General features: G+C 46.7%; 1 protein-coding gene across 1 annotated transcript in view; it reads right to left on the minus strand.

The window, feature by feature from the left end:
• Positions 1–17,630, minus strand: part of MYO5A (myosin VA (heavy chain 12, myoxin)) — a gene marked incomplete at its 5' end in the record, with an annotated part of 44,572 nt that extends 26,942 nt beyond the window's left edge. Inside the window, 12 exons of the mRNA XM_010157064.1 lie at positions 405–653; positions 882–1,121; positions 5,217–5,373; positions 6,271–6,482; positions 7,967–8,075; positions 8,166–8,252; positions 8,907–9,004; positions 10,973–11,134; positions 14,015–14,017; positions 14,444–14,527; positions 16,777–16,902; positions 17,490–17,630. Of these exons, the coding sequence (XP_010155366.1) occupies positions 405–653; positions 882–1,121; positions 5,217–5,373; positions 6,271–6,482; positions 7,967–8,075; positions 8,166–8,252; positions 8,907–9,004; positions 10,973–11,134; positions 14,015–14,017; positions 14,444–14,527; positions 16,777–16,902; positions 17,490–17,630 (1,668 nt within the window). The remainder of the gene's footprint in view (positions 1–404; positions 654–881; positions 1,122–5,216; positions 5,374–6,270; positions 6,483–7,966; positions 8,076–8,165; positions 8,253–8,906; positions 9,005–10,972; positions 11,135–14,014; positions 14,018–14,443; positions 14,528–16,776; positions 16,903–17,489) is intronic.
• Positions 17,631–18,745: the final 1,115 nt, after the last annotated feature.

Consider the following 18,745-nt stretch of genomic DNA (forward strand, 5'->3'; position numbering starts at 1 on the left):
GTGTAGGTAGGCTAATTGTTTAAATTAGGTAGGTCATAAGCAGGTACCTTCGAATGCTGTGTATAGGACAGATAGCTGGTGATTACGCTTTCTAGGTAGGTACAGTGATTGCTTTTTATGAATGAGCTACCTCTGATTGAAGCTTAAGTATCTGGACTTGTAAACACTTTCGATATCAAAATCTGAATAGATTGAATATATATATTGTATGTAAATATGTGTATTTAGTATATTCCCCTACCAGAGGTGTAGTTGTTTAGGTATCAAGCCTATTTAGGATTGTACAGGTATAACACTGCTTAAAAATGCCGTAAAACTATCAGCCACACGACTGAATTCGTTAAGCCTGGGCAAAACACCAGGCCCCTGTACATCCCCTCACGCACCTGAGACTGCACACTTGCCTGCTCGGTTTCGTGTTTGTATTTGTCTGCCCGTTCCTCAATGGTCTTCTTCTCAGACTGAGTCTGGTGCAGCTCCTTCCGCAGCTTGGCAATCTCCTCCTGGAGGCTGAGGACACGGTTGGTTGCGTTCTTCGCCTCCTCCTCGCTCATCCGAAGCCTTTCCACATCGCTCCGCAGCTTCTCCGTCTCCGTGCTGTACGTGATCTCCAGGTTGCTCAGCTTCTCCAGCAGGGATTTGTACTCTTTGTTCTAGGCAAAACACACCACGTATCAGCTGCTGGAGAAGTTATGGTTTAAGGTTCCCTTAAACCAGAGAGAACAGTGGCCCCCCCTTCTCTCACTGATGTTCTTCAGCAGAAGAGAGAACTGATACCTTACCAACAGAATCCTGTGTGTTTTTCCGTGGAAGCCCACAGTGCTGCTGAGAAAGGTTACACGAGACTTCTAAACGATTCCCTGAGGCCAGGGGGCTTTTACCTGCTCATCAATCTTCCGCTGCAGCTGCATGATCTTGTTCTCCAAGCCAATGTGAAGCTTCTTGTAGCGTTCCACAGATCGGGCCTCTATCTTCAGCTTCTTCAGCTCCCTCTTGGCCATCATGCGCCGGTAACAGCATTGCAAGTAAACAATTGCCTTCAGGGTCCGACGGTAGCGCCTTCGAGCCAGCCAGCCTCTTACATGTTTTTGAATAATAACAGACTTGTGCTCCCGAAGCATCTACAGTGAAGGAAACAAGACCATGAGCGGTTTTAGAGTTGCAAGCTGCCCCTGCTCAGTCAAACAGACTTGGTAATGAGAGGTGTACAGGTGATGTATGGAGAGACACCGAAGCCTGAAAAGAGAAACTTCTGGTGAAGAGTCACAAGAAATTAATATGGAATTAATTTTAAACAAAAAAAAAAGAGAGGAAGATACAACAGGAATAAGGAAGATAACAGGGAATAACATGGAAAGGAACCAGAAGGAAAAATATGGAAAGAACGAACTGGAGGCCTACTGGAGAACAGGCATTCTTTTGTATTGTGTCAGAGCCGAGCTAATTACAAAAATACATGGTACCTGTTGGCAAGACTACAAACACACTCTTTGTTTTTTAATGCATCTTTTATCTTGAAACATCTCAGAATCACTGACATACGTGTGGTGGTGCACTTCTTCCCCTCTCACCTCCTAGACTGCTCTATGGCCTGAGAGCCACAGATATCTCCGATAGCCATCTAAGATCTCAGATTGCAGAGCTCTCTCTTCCCCTCCATTTTTACGGCAATACGCTGCACAGGATTCATCAGTGCAACGCTGAAAGCTACCTCACTTGACAGGCAATGCAGCTGGCACACGCCAGGACCCGGAGCAAATTGTAGCAGCTGTTAAAAACAGCAGCCCCAGTCTAGCTGACCAAACTACAAGTTCCAGCCAGTTTTCCTTGCTTTTTCCACCCTCTTTTTAGATATCTCTTAGACTTGCCAGCACGGAAAAATCTCCATGTATTCTAATCAGCATTTTTATATTGTAATAATTCCAACTTACTTCATGGTAGAAATTCCAACCATAGCTTTAAGGTATAAAAATAAAATCTGTAATAATTCTTCAAAAACAATTTTAAACAAAAATCAGTCAACCTTCACGAGTGTGTTAGCCAGAGACATCCACAAGGAAGAGTCTACTACTTGATTTTGGATCTTTCACCCACTGATTCCATCAGAGACCCCCCAGGTCTGGAGCACCTGAATTCCGGCAGACCACAGCTATGCCTGGAGAGCCTGCACAAACCCACAAGGCTTCCAGGACTCAGAGAACTTCAGAGTTCACTTAATAAAGCTTCCGCAAATTGAACAGTTTATGCTAAAGACAAAACTATTTAACATTTTATGCCACTTCATACATTTGCTGAAGATCATAGGCAGTTCACACCCTTGCACTGATTTACCACAAAGCTGGTGGGACAAACCAGTAAGGTAACAGCAATTTTATCTTCTTTTATGCTTCTCAGCAAATGAACTGAAACGTGTCACAAGCGTTACATTCACGGATCAATGAATTAAAAGTTTCACTGGCAAAGTGGCAAGAGTGTAAGATGCACAACCTTTCTCCTTTAGTATTTATTCCTGAAGGAAGGATGAGACTCCACCGGCACACGGTTACACAGCACACCAAGGTAAGGAAATAACTCTGTCCTAGCTACAGCAAGGTCAAAAGCCAAAGTCCTCCTGACTGCATGTCATGCACTTAGCATTCCTACATGCATGTACCAGTCCTGCCTCCTGCTTAATACATTTCCTGGAACCGTCCTTCAGGTTACCCACTGGTGCCTGAACAGCTCGGACACAACTAGCTTCCAGCACCACTTTCACCTCAAGTTTGAGAGCAAGACGTCCCATAAAATACCTCCATCGCGCAGGGATGGTCCTCATCTGCCGGGGAATTCGCACACCCATGCAGTCCAGTGAGGACGCGGGCCACTCCAACGTGAGAGTATCAGAGAACCGTCCTTCAGGTTACCCACTGGTGCCTGAACAGCTCGGACACAACTAGCTTCCAGCACCACTTTCACCTCAAGTTTGAGAGCAAGACGTCCCATAAAATACCTCCATCGCGCAGGGATGGTCCTCATCTGCCGGGGAATTCGCACACCCATGCAGTCCAGTGAGGACGCGGGCCACTCCAACGTGAGAGTATCAGAAGAGCTCCTTAATTTACCAGGTATTTCCCAGGAAACCTTGTGTAAAAGCTGTGGAGGAACTAAGCTCCTTGTAAAGCTGAGCAGCACACTGCAATGTCTCGGGCAGAAGCCTTCCCCAGGAAGTGTGAAATAGATGATTCAACCATTTACAATTCCTTGTATTAGTCATGTGACTGCAACACATGCCCTCTCTTCTAACAACAACAACAACAACAGGTACCTTGCACAATCCTCACAAACAGCACGTGTACCACACGAGTCATGGCTCAGCCCGAGTGTCACAGAGCAACCGCTCGGTTTCACTCACTTTTCACCGTGAACTTGAGAACAACCGTGTTTACCCTCCTCCCACGGCCTGGAGAGCCTGTGCTGCTACCGCTGGCCATCCCTGTACCTCAGCCTCAACGTAGCTCTGCCCGAGGAGGACACGGTGTACGCAGCTCACCGTGTCAGAACGTCATGTTTTACTGCAGTGACCAACTCGCCACTCGACGGAGGACGCTCCCTGGCCGGCAAGCCTGACCACCCCTTGGGAGGACCCCTCCAGAAATCTGCCATCTCTATTCCGAGGGAATATAGCACATTTATACAACTCTGCTACGGTGTGTACTGCTCCAGCGACTCACTTCAGGCATACAGAATCACCTCCCGTTTTCCTAGGGATGGCTTTTAGTCCACGCTGGGCTGTGACCCTGTCTCTGTCACATCTGTCAGATCACTGTTAAAAACATTATCTTATATAATCTAACAACGTAAAATACGGTTTGAAATAATGAAAAAGCTAAGAATTCCAATAAAAAGGCAAGTACCTATCCACACAAAAGAAGAGCTGAGTCAAGCACCATGATCCTACTACTTAGAAATCATCGGGGTGTTGTGGTTTAACTCTGGCCAGCAAATTTAAAAACGGGGTCTACTTGTTTTCAAACTCTCTGGTCAGTATAAGTTATAACGCTGTCATTTACACACATTCACGTGGGACTGTGTAGGTAACTGATATAAATGAAGAATACACAGAAACTTCAAATACAGGAGAGAAACACGTGAAACATAGGCAGTAGGTGGCTTTTGGTTATATGCCTTCAATATATACCTGCTTGGGGAAAAAACAGAACTCTTCTGGCTAACTTTTCAGAGGAAGAGAGGCTGACTTTTGAGCCCAGTTAAAACAATTTATGTAGACAAAAGTAGCCATGAAACATCTTGGCATCCTGTAGTCCAACCACGTGAATTGTAATTGTTTCCAACCCTGTAACCCCTGAAGATTAAAGTCTAATTTCTCAACTGGATTTTTGCATTTTCTCAAACGTAATCAGGAAAATATTATGAATATAATGATTAAAAAACCCCAACACCACCCCCCCCCCCAAGTTTTCATCTCCTATTTTTGTGGGTATGTCTCTGCTGACATCTCTCGCCTTCGGTATGTTCCATCAGCCATTTCAGAACCACTGAAATTAGGGTCAGAAAAGGAGTAGCAGCACGTCACACATGTGATGTGTGCAATACCGACTTGGACGCACGGAGGCACATTCACACAAGTGCCTTGACATTTGATATAAAAAAAGAACAAGTGTTCTGAAGAGAAATGCTGTAAATCCCTGTTAGATTCGCCCCTGACTGCAGAGACAGCCTAGGTACCCTCATGTTAGATGCAGCCTGAACATCTATAACATGACAAGTCATAGAATCACAGAATGGTTTGGGTTGGAAGGGACCTTAAAGACCATCCAGTTCCAAACCGCCTGCCATGGGCCGGGACACCTTCCACTAAACCAGGTTGCTCCAAGCCTCATCCAGCCCGGCCTTGAACACTTCCAGGGATGGGGCATCCACAGATTCTCTGGGCAACCTGTCCCAGTGCCTCCCCACCCTCTCCGGGAAGAGCTTCTTCCTGATACCTAATCTAAACCTCCCTGCTTTCAATCTAAGTCCACCGATTGCAGCATCAGAACTTCTCAGTTCCAAGTGCTGTCCGTCAGTCCACGCTGTGATATGTCATTGGTGCATTACGCGTAAGAGCACGCATGCAAACATTTCAGATTCCCGAGGGGACACCACAGAGCAGCTCTGTCCTGAAGGTCTGTGGAAATAAAGCTGGAGTGAAGAAGTAAAACATCACGATGTCTTACCATTTGGAACTTGTTCCTGGCCACGTAACCCCTTAGGAGAGCCTGAAGAGCAATAGTAGCAGCTCGCATGCTCTGATATCTTTTGCGGACCACGTACATGCGCTGGAACTTCTGAATAGTGACGGCAGCCCGTGTTCTCCGCAGGAACTTGGCATAGCTAAGCGAGGAAAAGATTACAAATGGTACCTGTAATTATTTGCCAGCGCTTGAATGTTGTTATTTATTTTCACATCCTGTAAGTTCACCCTGTTTCTCAAGCTACGTTTCCCACTTCAGCTTCTTCCCAACGCTGTCAGTGACACAGCATGTTTACTTGCTATTCCACCGCACGGTAGTACAGCAGAATGACCAATTAACAGAAACCTTGCACAGTCTGACGGGGAAATGTTTTCACTTCCTCTGAGAACTGTGTTACAGAACCGACAAGATGAACTCAGCTTCATTTCTCATCACCTTTTCTCTAGCTTTAAAGCCATTTCCACTGTGCCACCTTCCATATCTCCTCTCCCAACCTCAAACTGTAGAAAATGTTTGCTTGTTCCTGGCCCTCTCAGCAAGACGATTCCAAAGCATCTTGACAAAGGCCTCTTTCCAAAGGTTGGTTCTTACAGTCCTCATAACCACCTTGTCTTTGCGTGATACTGGCTGCACTCCTACCCTTTCCTCCAGCCCATCCATGGCCATTCCTCATACTCTGACTGAGGTATCTCCCTCACAGCTACATGCTGGACAAGGAATGGCTTCTCCAGCTGGGAGGGCACATGGAAACTGGGCTAGAAGGTGCAGCCAAGAGTCCTGCTTCACCTCACCTGCAACACATCTCCTAGTAGTATTTGTACTCTGCTCTCATTAATGACACACTGTTCTAAGCACCACAGAGGTGCTGCTGTCCTCTCACGAAGGTCAGAACCAGGCAGGATAGATACACTCATTCAATTTCCTTCATTTCCCTGGAAAATCATTTCCTCTCAGCCAGTAAGTATCACACTTAAATGTCCTACTTAAAGGGGTGGGAATTGAGGCTAATGTGGGTTTTCCCGCGAGCATTGCTTACCATCGTGCTTGGTACCCTCTGACATATCTCTGAATGGTGATGGCAGCCTTCCTCATACGCACGTACTTCTTGCGCATCAGCCAGCCTCGGATCGTCTTTTGGATGCGGATACAGGCGGCTCTCAACTTATCTGCCCTTATTTTTTCCAGATAGGCTACTTGACCAGCCCGGAAAAATATTTTTGTCTTGCCAAACTGGTACTTATCCTTGTCCTATTTTCAGAGGTAAGGAGAGGATCAGTTACAGCATTAAGTGTTAGTGGATTAAAAAAAAATGGCACGAAGAGCTAAATGACAGTACAGTTAGCAAAGAGGTAAAATCATCTGTGTAATATTTCAAGTAAACCTGAATTTAAACTAAGTGGTATTTGCTCTGTACGATTCTGTTAACAACTTAACAGTAAGGCCACAAGCACGGCCTAATGGAGTAGCGTGAGATTTTTGCTTCGACAACAATGCCACAACGATTGTAAGAGACGTGGGAGGCTACAGGAGGTGGCAAAAGGGGCCCAGGGGATGGAAGCAATCCAGGCAATGCGCACGTACAATTTCCTGCTTAAATTGTAGACGACCCCTCTGAACGGTTCACCTTCAACCGTATTACACAGCACAGCTGAAACAGCAGGGACTTCACACCCGTACGCGTCCTTCACTGCATCAGGACCAAGCCAGAACCAAGCACCTTGCCCAAACACCTCTGACATTTCAGAACTAAACCAGAAAGAGAATAATATGCTACCTCTACTGGCTGCAGTGCTCCTTGGAGGGAAAAACCGAAAATGTACAAAGGGACGCTCAAAAGAATTAATTAACTTTGTTGGCTGATGTTAAGTTAAAAGGAGCAGCAGTCAGAGAGCTCCAGCTTAGGACACATCTAACGCTGGACATTAACACTATAAAGACAGAGGCATGCATACAACCAAAAGATTTTAGTAAAGTCCACCCAAAGACACAGAATTTAAACGACCGAGCCCTAACCTGCCTGCACAGTATTTATTTTTCTGTTTCCATAAACATCCCAATATTGGCATTGCACTTGTGCAAGGGAAGCTGTCTTGCTTTTCCATCTTCAGTGAACTTTGCCTCTTCCTCTCTTACACATCTGAGTGAGTCTCAATTAACCACTTTCTACTGAGAAACTGTCCCTCTGGAGCCTGCCTGCCCTCCTTCTTCAGTCCTGAAGAAATTCCAGGAAACAGATCCATTCAGGTGCAACGCTGACAGCATGTATCCACGGTGTGGATAGCATAGCCTGGGAATGTCGGGCTGGAGGAAGAAAGCAAAGCCAAGAGGCTGCCGCTGTACAAAGACAGCCACAGTGCTAAGCAGGGAGACGATGCCCCAAGGACGGGGGTGAAAAAGGTTGAGCTCAGCACAGGAGCTGAGAGGAGCAGTGTGAAAGACACTGACACGCAGACAGGAACAACCCCACATCAGAAATCCTCCAGGTAACCGTACCTTACCTTAAGGTGGGGTTAACACATCTTGCCCCTAAGCAAGGTAAGGCTCACCCACAACCCACCCACAGGTAAAATAACCTGCTTTCCTGTGATACACCAGGAAAGTCTACAGACCCTGTGCTAACACTGGTGGGTCAGCAGTTCTCAGGAGTACTAAAATAGTGTGGCTGTGAGGGAGTAAGGGGCCCTGTCTTTACTCCCTCAGACTCCAAATGCTCTCAGTGCTAAGTCTAGTACCAGAATCAGCCTCTCCAGGACATTTTTACATGTCTGCTTTCGGTCACTAAGGACATCCCTCTGTTTCATCAGAACACGGTAACGGCTGAAGAACTCTTGGTACGTCCACCTGTCCCAAAAAGAGAAGGAGAGAGTGTCAGTCCCAACAAGGAATCATTCTCTTAAAAAGAACCGCCACCAAAAAAAGCAGCAAACACACCTGGAGGGGAAGCCAGCTGCACTGATTCGGATGGTCTCCAGCACACCGCAAGCTCTCAGCTGCTGCACGGCCCGCTTTTCATCGAACCTACATATAGGAAAAAAAGAGCCTGTGGCTAGTTTTGCACGGCATGGGACCTCTGGCCCTGTGCACACCGAGGGGGGTGGTTAACAAGTCCAGCTCGTGCTTCTGCAACCCAGCGACAACAGAGGACAGACTGATGGGGGAATTGCCCGAGCTCAGCCGCTGCAAAGCTGCTCATCCCGTCCGGCTTCCCGCCGGCCTGCCCAAGAGCCACGGGAATCTGTGAGTGTGTGCCCAGATTTTAAGCAGACTTCTGAGAAAAGCCCTAAGCAAGTTCATATATGGGAAAAAAAAAAAAGGTAAAGAATCAGACGTCGGAACCTGCAAAAGCAAATTCCAGCAAATGTCAGATGAACTCAAGGTGTGCAAACTGCCAGTCACGTTTCAACAGCTAGCAATGCAAGTGCTGCTGTTTTTTCCTCATGCATCACCCTAAACAAGCAAATTAAAGCATTGGGAAGCACTTCTCCCTCTGTTCATCCCAAAACGTCTCCTGCTGTAAGTGCCCGACGAGTCCATAACAAGAGGAAGGCACCGCACCACTCACAGGTGCACCAGGTTTAGCAGAACCCCACTCCCTCAAGGCCTCGGGCAGTTCCCCCCACCACCCCCCCGCCCCGTGCCCAGCCTACCCGAGCAACACGTGAACCAGCTTACGTGAACGGAAACTTGAAGTCGTTAGGCTTAATGCAGCGCACGTAGTGTGGCGTTGTAGCGTTCAGGGTCTCCATCAGCAGGTGGAGGGAGTTTCGAAACTTTTTGAAAAAGGAAAAGGGAAAAACGTCAGGGAAGAACCTGAAGAAGCTCAGTAACATTGGAGACAACCTCAGGAAGCGGACCGAGGGATATTTGTAATAATGCTTTTGGCAACAAACACCAGCTTGGCTTTGTCACGGCAGCAGACTTAGGTTTCAGATACCGCCCTCGGGTGAGTTACAGGGAGACCTCACTGTTAGGTTTTGCCAAAGTAAATCTCCCTCATCAGCATGTGATAAATTACAAAGACACGGGGTAGACTGAGTTATTTTCAGATTTTGACTGCCTCATCTACCCTAATCTTTGTCAAATTCATCTCTCCATGACCCAACCTCATGACATGTTACTAAACAGCCACTTTATTTTAAATAAATTTTAAATCAAATTTAAAATCAACAGAGTGGGTATAAAAAAATGTATCAGTCTCTTCAGCTCCACTGATCCCAATGTCAGACCTACTGAGGAGAACATTGAAAGTCCCATATCCAAGAGCTCCAGGGGCTTTCCTTTTAACGAAGTATCAAGACCACAAATACCTAATGTACAGCAGTATATCCCTCGAACCACAGAACACCCTTACAGATAAACTGTGAAAACACATCTTAGGTGTTTTAAAAGTATTGTATGGATTTCCCTCTTTCTGTTGAACTCATGATTCTAAGCCCTCTTCTATTTCTACACAGGGTATGATAAGACCCACTTTTGCATTTGCTTCCTTTAGAATTTATAAATTAATACACACTGGAGTAGTGTGAGTGTACCCCTAAGACTTCAGCGCATAGTTACAGTCTGGCAACACAACCGTCGGGCCTCTACCAGCCTTGGCATACTGTCTGTTTGCAAAATCAGAAACAAAGTTCAAGCTGAAAAGATAAGTGGGCAGGGACTCTCCTGCAGAAGATGGGAATTTGCAGCCTGTACCATGAACACGTGCCAAGCAGGTTTGCATTCTGCACATCAGCATGAATAGCCATTCCTATTCCCACCCACAGCCTGTTTGGGGAAAGTTATAGAGAAATTATGAATATCCTAATAAAAAATTCCCTCAATTCCCCGATTCTCACTTAGCAGCGCGAGCGGCTCGTGACACTGCACCGACACTGTGCTAACATCTTTGTTAGAGGACTGACCGCCAGCCAAGGCAGTGGCCAAAGCCCAGGCATTTTTGGTGATTCTATCACAACCCCGAGCACCCGAGAGATGTGGCTGCTGCGTCTTCCAGAACTGGCACAGGGCCCTGATCAAAAGAACATTTATCCCCTGAGATATAAATTATTCCCGGCTGTCCTACAGGAACATAAAAGGAGTTGCCCACACAGACCCCCTGGAAGCCCCAGGCAAAGGAAGAATGCCCCCACTCACTAGCCAAGTGGTACAGGCTGGCAAGCAGATAAAAGCTGCGTACCAGACTGTCAAAACAAGGTCCCTTTGGCTCCCATGTGTAGCCCAAGGGACAACCTGTCATACACAGAACACTGACTGGGGACATCACCACCTCGAGAAAACACACGTTAAATGTGATGAGTGGAAAGTAGCAAAGAAGCGAGGTCTCCAGCCACACCGACTGCACACTTCCAATTAATCCTGGCACATGCCCGTGGATATTTGATGTTTAGCCCATTGACAGCTGGACCCAAGTTTTCTACAGACTGAACTCCCAAGTTTTATTTGAGTCACACTATGTGGCACGTGATCAAAATGACCCAGTAATTGATTCTCAGAGCTTCCCAGCATCCAGCAGATTACATCTATTTTGAAAATCTTAAGTTTGGGCACCACAGTAAGAATTGAACTCCCCGAAATTGTGACCCAAAATATATTGATAATTAGGGTATATCTGTGTAAGTCATCATCAGCTTCACCTCTCTCAAAATCCCAAGGGACCCCAGGAAGCACCAGCACACCTTGAGACCTACAGAGACAGAGGGATGTAGAGATCATGGACAGAGCTGCATCTTCACGCTCACCTGATGCCCCACGGTCTTCTTATGCTCCTTGCTGGCCTGGCCGGGCCTGGCCTTGGCCGGCTTTACAGCCGTTCGAGACAAAGGCACGCGCCCTGAAGGGGTCACTGACGTGGGACTGAGGACCTTCTCCTCATCCTGGAATAACTCCGGTAGCAGCTTAAACTGGTGTAACAGCAAAAAAAATACAGAGCGTAAGAATCCTGCATGTGATCCCCTAAGGTAGTTAGAATCCAGGCTCGGGCTTTGTAAGCACTGGGCTTTTGCTGAACTCCGCGTGAGGACAAATGCAAAAGAGCAATCAAGTTAGTGGTGTAGTGAGTGGGCCATGACTTAACACTCAGAATTTTGTGGGTTTGATCAGTGAGTCTCCTTCTGAAGATAAAACTCTGATTTGAGTCTTCTTTTCATCGAGTCAGCAATAGCTTTGACGTGGAACTGTTAGATACTGACGGCAGTTTCACAAGTACCAACTGCAATTATATATGGCTGCTTTGATCTAAGGAGGAAACAACAGGGTCCTCCCATATTGCAGTGGTGCATCAGTCTCCTCAGTGGTTGAGAAATATCTAGGACAATGAATAACCCAGCAGGCAACAAAGAATATTCCTGCTTTATTGCTCTAAATTGTAATAATCAACTTAAAAGAGGAACCATCAATGAAAAAAACCCAAACCCATTAACTAAATTTATCTGACCGAAGATCTACTCACAGGCCAGTGGGAGAGGAGGAAAAACCTGAAACATCCTTCCAAATATCACTCAGGGCTTCCGCTTCCCTTTCTCTAATGACTACAAAATACACCCAGACGTAATAGCTGCTTTGAAGGAACGTGTAACTAAAAATAACACCACCAGGTCTTTCTACCGACAACTACAGCGCTTCAGAAGCATTGGAAGAGTAAGAAAATCTGAACTTCTCTACCTGTCAGTGAATAATCATCTGTACATTTTCTCCCAAGAGACAGGAGCGTTCAATTTGCAGTACTAGAAAGTGCTTGGGCTAAGTACAACCTAAAAAATAAAGAATTTGGGTTTGTGTTATAAACCTTGGTGAGCACGCAAGATACCCCATGAAACAAGCAAAGTGGTACTTGTGCTCTGGTGGTGCCAGATGGGCTAGCAGAGGGCATCAGACGTTCCTCGGGAGCATCCAGCACAGCACTCCAGCGTAGTACAATGACTATCGATGCTACGAAGGTATCCTAAATTCCTGAACTACGAAAGGAGTATCACAGCCGAGCCAGATCTTGCCTGAGTCTGCCAGATGAGGAGCACCATCTCCTTAGACTACCGCTGTAGCTGGTGGGAAGAATGACAATTCCAGAGGGTGATCAGCCCATCTCCTTCCACTGACTCAACCCGGAGTTTGGGATGACTGGGCCACCACGGGTACACTCCGGCGCCCGAGCCACGCAGCCGAGCCTTTCCACGCCATACAGAAAGCTACGGAATGCAATATGCTTCCTCTGAAACTCCTGGTGCCCTCGCAACCAGGGGCAGGAAGGGCGTCCCCAGTGCCTGGGCTGCAGACGGGTGAGCTCTTCCAAGCTATCGGCATGGAAGCCTCATTCCCTTTTTCCAACCCTGAGAAAATCTGCCTGTAAAAACGGGCAAGTGCACTTCCAAGCCCCGTTTCCACAGACACCGCCTGGGTTACGGCACGCAGGAGAACGAAGCAGTGCACCTTCAGCAGCAGAGGATGACACCAGGAGATGATCCCACTGCAGGGGCATTTCACGTTTTCATTGAGTTTGGGGTTTTCAGTATCTCACCAGTTTCCTTTGTTTTGCAGAACACTGAGTGTTCAAAGAGAGGAAAAACACTGATCAAAGGGCAGGTAATTCGCATGGTAGAAAACAAGCAAGCAAGCATTTTTTTCCCCTGTAATTTCTTCAGGCAACTTAACAGACATGCTGCTAACTACCTGTCGGACGCTCTCTTTCACTACAGAGCCACCACAGAAGATTTTAACGACATGCCAGCAGCAAGCATAAAAGCTGAGGACTGCTGCGTTGCTTTCGTGACACACGCATGGAAAGCGAACCAGTTCAAAGAGGCCCTGTGGGTGGATTCATAGAGAAGGCCAAAAGAAATGGCTGTACAGCAGGGCTGTACACGTGTCACGCGCTTTGGAAAGGAAGGATTCGAGCTGTGTGCGGGAGCGGGCACGGGCAGGGTGACAGGTGACGCATCCGACCTAGAATTACCTTCTGTTGAACGTGCACAGCGAACCCACAAAACAGCAACAACAAAAAGATAAATCACAAATGCAATCCCACCACAGTTACTAATAAAGAGGGCCTGCTGAAAAATAAAATATGAAACGTTCTCCTTTTGGAAAAAAACTGTTTTCTTCATTCATTTTTGTAAAATCTACCGTTGGAGAAAACCGTGTTGTTTTGTAGTGTTTGAACTGAACTGACTCAACCTACTGAGCCTGCCCGAGCCACTGTCACGCGCTCACGGCAGCTGTGTCCCCATCGTCCCTCCCTCACAGACTGCATGCCCGGAGCACCCCCGCAGAGCGCGCTCCCACGCCAGAGCCAGGCGCGGGCGGTGGGTCCCTGCAGCTTCCCGGGATGCCACCTGCCGCCTCCCACACACCCAAACCCACTCCAGCCCTTCTCGCAGTGCAAAGCCTGCCGTGGCTTTTCGTTATGCCACGTTTTGATCATTAGCTTCAGGTATCTGCTCAGAATAGAAACAGAAGAGAAAAATGTTGGTTTTCCTGATAGAATAGCATAATTTTAAATAGCCTGTCCTTGATACCCGGCTTCCTGGGCCATTAGAGCCAGCAAATTCCCAACAGCCGTCACAGCGCAATGTCAAGTTAATTGCCTTTACATTTCAGAGGAGCCCAACTAGCATTTTTGCCATTAAAAAAAGCAGACGATGCCACTGAAGGCCCTGTTCTATAACATTCCTTCACACAGTATTTCTCAATTCACGTTATCTTGCTTCCATAGATATCCAGAAGGCAAGACTCCATAAATTTTGGTTCGTGTTCTCAGGGTCTATACATTTCATTCCTCTCTCATTTACCTTCTGGAACAGAACTTGTCTCTCCTCCAGAAATTTTCTGCTCCATTGTCGGGCCATAAACAAGGAGCTCCTGTTTTCAGATTACAAAATTAAGGTCTTAACAGCTAAGCCTTCTCCTGCTACAACAGTGTATTAGAAGTCCTTGATGCCTTTACAGAAAATACAGCAAAGTTTTGTGGAACCAAAAAATAAACCAAAACCCACCAAACAGTGAAATCTGTGGCTAAATACAGACTGATCTTACGTGGGGGAAAATTAGGCTACAGGACTGTCTAAATTCATATGGATAGCCAAGTAAAACACAAATGTGCAATTTCAGTTGATCTGATGCTAATGGAGAAATATTTCCTGTATTTATAAGAAATTTTAGAGGACCCTTAATTCAAGGATTCATAACTGCAAAAGAAGAAGGAAAATCCGTATACTAACCTTACTTGATTTTAGGACCTTAATTTGTTCTTCATAAACTGTGTCTTTATTCTTTTCCAAAAAGCCTTCACACTGATATTCCACCTGAAAACCATTATTGTACAAAAATGTTAAGCATTCAGAGTATTTAATATTTCGCACAGAATTCACCAGCTGTAACATTCACATGTAAAACCGGTAGTTCTTGTGGATGTTGAAAATAGCAGCTCCCAAGTGCATCTTTGCTCAGTATGGATTTTCCTCAAAGAGAGTGCTTTCCAGTCAAACACAAAGCATACCTAACATCCTGTTACTCACTACACCAGACATACTTCACTGCTGGGAGACGCTTGCGGTAAGACGGCATGACTGAACGCTTACCGTAAAGGCGAAGAATCCAAATGTGTGTTGAAGCAGCTCCTTCGCTGACGTTACCTGGGCTGCAAAATTGTGTGAAATCCAGAAGCAACTCAGAACAAAGTATCTCGCCTCATCTTGTTAGCCGAGAGGCAAGAAGCAGATCTGCCTGCAGCTTATTACGCCTCATTTGCACCCAGACAGACTGTTTTTACCAGAAGCAGTAAGAAGCTGGAGTGTTGTGACGATACCTAACAACCCCCTAAACCAGGGCCCCGGAGCCTCTGGGACCAGAGCGTAGGACAAAAACTTACTTATTTCACTGTCCTAATTCAAGGCTGAACCAAACCCCGGAATTATTACCTCACTCTTCAGCCTCGCACCAGCAGAAGCGCGGACCATAAAACACCAGAGCAGACCCCTGGAGCAAGTGGTTTCCCCTCTTTCAGCACAGCCATCTACACCACTATACCCCGAGCTGCAAAACCTTCCCAAAAATTCCGAGGGGGGAAGGAGGCAGAGGATGTCCTCAGGGTCTCCACAGCTGACAGCCCACTCCGCACACTGCCTGGGGTGCCGTTAATGTCCTTACCGCGGGGGACAGTGCCACGAGAGGGCAGCAGAATCTCTGCCTTCTCCCAGAGAAGACACAGAGGGCACTAACCTGACAGCTACAGCTCCATTTTTCCCTTCAAGATGTCTGTACGCATTCACGAAGGCACGCAGGACGGCGTAAAATGCGTAGGCAGACAGCGCATCGGAGCTCAGAGCTTTGCCAGTACCTGCCGGGAGCTGCTTTCAGCTTTCCTTGGCCCTTGCTACTCAGATGGGAATACAGAAAGCCTTGTTTTCAAATATCAAAGTTTAGCCTAATCATCACTGTATGAAACTTTAATTAAATCCTTCTTGTTCTCTCATCCACCACGTACAGCAGAACTCATGAATCTAAGCAGTTGCGGAGATGTTCTTGCTGCTGCGTTAAGACAACAGTAGCTGCAACAAGAACAGGACCACTCTTCTACCTGTACGTTCAAGAGCCTGGGAAAAACCCAGTGGAGGCAAATGAAGCCCTCCAACCCCCTAGGTCAGCATGTACAGACCTACTGTAACAATCCCAGAGCTTCCCCAAAGCATTATTGACAAAGCTGACAGTATTCCGAAGCAGCTTCTTTGTTTACCAGGACAATTATCTTAAACGGGACTGTAAGATCTCTTTATCTTGTTTTAACCCGAGGAGCTGCTGAGTGTGACGAGGCGATGTGGGAGCTGAGCAACGCACATGCTCCACTGAGATACCCCAGCAGCACCGAGGGTGGGAGCCGTACACACGCCCCAGCGATAAGAAGGAGGGTGCGTCACCTCTTTCCTGTTTGCACATTAAGATGGCAGCAAACCCAACACCTTTTACTGTTGCTCTTTAGCTGAAAGTACAGCCAGATATGTGATTTTTCTGTTTTGGGTATTTCTGCAGCATAACTGGAATTGATATGATTACGGTGTGAATCGCAAACGCACTGAGCTGTCATGTGTTGGAAAGGGATGGTTAGTGGTTACAGCATGGGACAGGAATCAGGAGCTCCTGTTTGTGCTCCTGGCTCTGCACAGCTGCCAGGTCAACCTTCTCCTGATGGGTTGTACAGGCAGGCACACATGGTGCAAAAAGCCAAGTAGAGCCAGGGATGCTGCTGCCCAGTCACTGCATCTCTTCACCGTCAGGGTGGGGAGGCATTGGCACAGGTTGCCCAGAGAAGCTGTGGATGCCCCATCCCTGGAAGTGTTCAAGGCCAGGCTGGATGAGGCTTGGAGCAACCTGGTCTAATGGAAGGGGTCCCTGCCCATGGAATGGGGGTTGGAACTGGATGGTTTTTAAGGTCCCTTCCAACCCAAACCATTCCATGATTCTAAGCCTGCCAACAGCCACCCACCCCCAGATCCCCTCCCAGCACACGCTCAGCAGCACCAGCCACGGAAAGAGGTACCGGAGGAAAAGTCCTTACCTTGTCAGCAAAGTGCTTGATGATAAAAGCCTTATTTGACAAACGTGGCTTTTCAAAGAGGGCACATTTATTCAAATGAGTATTGTAGAGCTTTTGGGCCCAAGTATCATCTGAGCCTTTTGGCATCTACGGAAGAGAACACACAGCCATTTAAAATGTCTCGAAAACCTTCCTATAGCAAAAGAAACTAAGACAGCGGGGGCCAACACTTTGTGGTTTGCTTCAAACCCCCAACTCTTTGGATTTCCTGCACTGCCTTTGGCAAGGAGCTGGTAACCAGCTCTGCACTTGCCTTTCTAACTGCCGCTACATCACTGGAAGCTAACACGGCTCCCAGTGTCACGGACTGGAAGGTGGGGATCCAAGAGGTACGTTATCTGAATAGCACCTCAGTGGGTCAGAACTCATCCACGAGCGACTGCTTGCAATGCTCTGTGACACACAAGAAGCCTAAGCTGGGTTTCCGCGGAAGCGGACGCCACACGCCATCCCCTGTACATGGCCGAAACTAAACTAAGGACAAAAGGTGAGACACCAAATGACTAAAACCATTTTTTCTCCTCCTGTAATTGCCAATTCTGTTTGTACATTCTCCAAACCCTTTCAACAGGGGTGTCCCAACGACAGCTTCATGCAGACGGGGTTTCCCTGTGAGGCCCCAGAAGCAGGACGGCCGATGACGTCTTCCTCTGTGAAAGCCCTGGAACACACACCTTGCACTCCTCATCCAGCAGATCCAAAATTCCCATTTTGGCCTCTATAAGGTTGATGCAAGGCTGATTGTCGTAGAAATCAATCAAGGTCCATGGTATTTGTTCCTTCATATATTCTTCTTGTTCCAGCTTAAAGACGTGCTACAGGGCAAAAAGGAAAGAGTTCTCTATGTAATAAAATGCAGAATAAATACATTGAGCTCTCTTGAATTCAGCTGGGCACGCTAATCCAGGCTGTCAAGTGACACACTAGATCAACTGAATAAAGCCTTTAACAAGTAAGTGGATGAAAAATGTATTAACCTTTTTTCCTGGCCTAAAAACAACAGTCTAAATTAAAGCACTCATCCATATTCTCTCAAAAAAAGGTCTGGTTTTTCCTATCTTTTTACCATATTGTTGCACAATTACTACAAGCTCTTTTTGCATATTAAAAAAAAAAAACAAAAACAAAACAAAAACAAACAGCACAATCCCCAGAAGAAGCCTCAAGCACAGCAACATATAAAGTGGGATGTGAAGTTATGAATGCTACTCTATTTCAAGCAGAATTTCACTATAAATACTTTTGCATTTCCTTGTAAAAGAACAGAGCTCCATCCTCTCTTAAACAGCTGCTGAGTTTTTTCGAAGACGATGCAACACATTAGAATTTATTCTTCAGCAAAAGCCTGCAAGAATAACTCTAGGAGTATGCACACAGGAAATCCCTTAAGCAGAATTTTGGGGAAGATTTATCTGGTACAAAGATTGGTAACAACATAGTTGCGTATTTATTCAAAAATACTATCACAAAAAACCTGCAGACCTTTAACGAAATGTGCATAGGAGATGAATTAAAACTTCAGGCAAAGAAAGATAATAAGATACTACACAGGCAAAGTGTGGTCTTAATGGCACAAGCACCCTTAAAAATCAAAAAGGCTGCTGACTCCAGTTATTTCAAATGAGGCTTTCTCTCCCATTTAAATTTTAATGCCCACTACCCGCTCTGGCAGGCAGAACGGACTCAGCGTACCCGACAGGGAGCAAAAAGCAGCACTAGGGCAGGCTTCGGGGACCACCACACACCCCCGTATTTGTGGGGCTGGCCCCTGAGCTCACCACACCGGCCCACAAATGCCCGACAGCTCTGGCACGTGCCTGCCAGAGAGCAGAGAACTACCCCGATGAAGCGGTTTATCCCTTCTATTTCATTAGCTCGACGCCAGCCTTTCCAAAGCGGCGCTCCTCAACGGTGCCCACGGGAGCTGTTC

The sequence above is a fragment of the Eurypyga helias genome, unplaced genomic scaffold (genome assembly GCF_000690775.1).
Source record: "Eurypyga helias isolate BGI_N326 unplaced genomic scaffold, ASM69077v1 scaffold15338, whole genome shotgun sequence".
Classification (NCBI taxonomy): Eukaryota; Metazoa; Chordata; class Aves; order Eurypygiformes; family Eurypygidae; genus Eurypyga; species Eurypyga helias.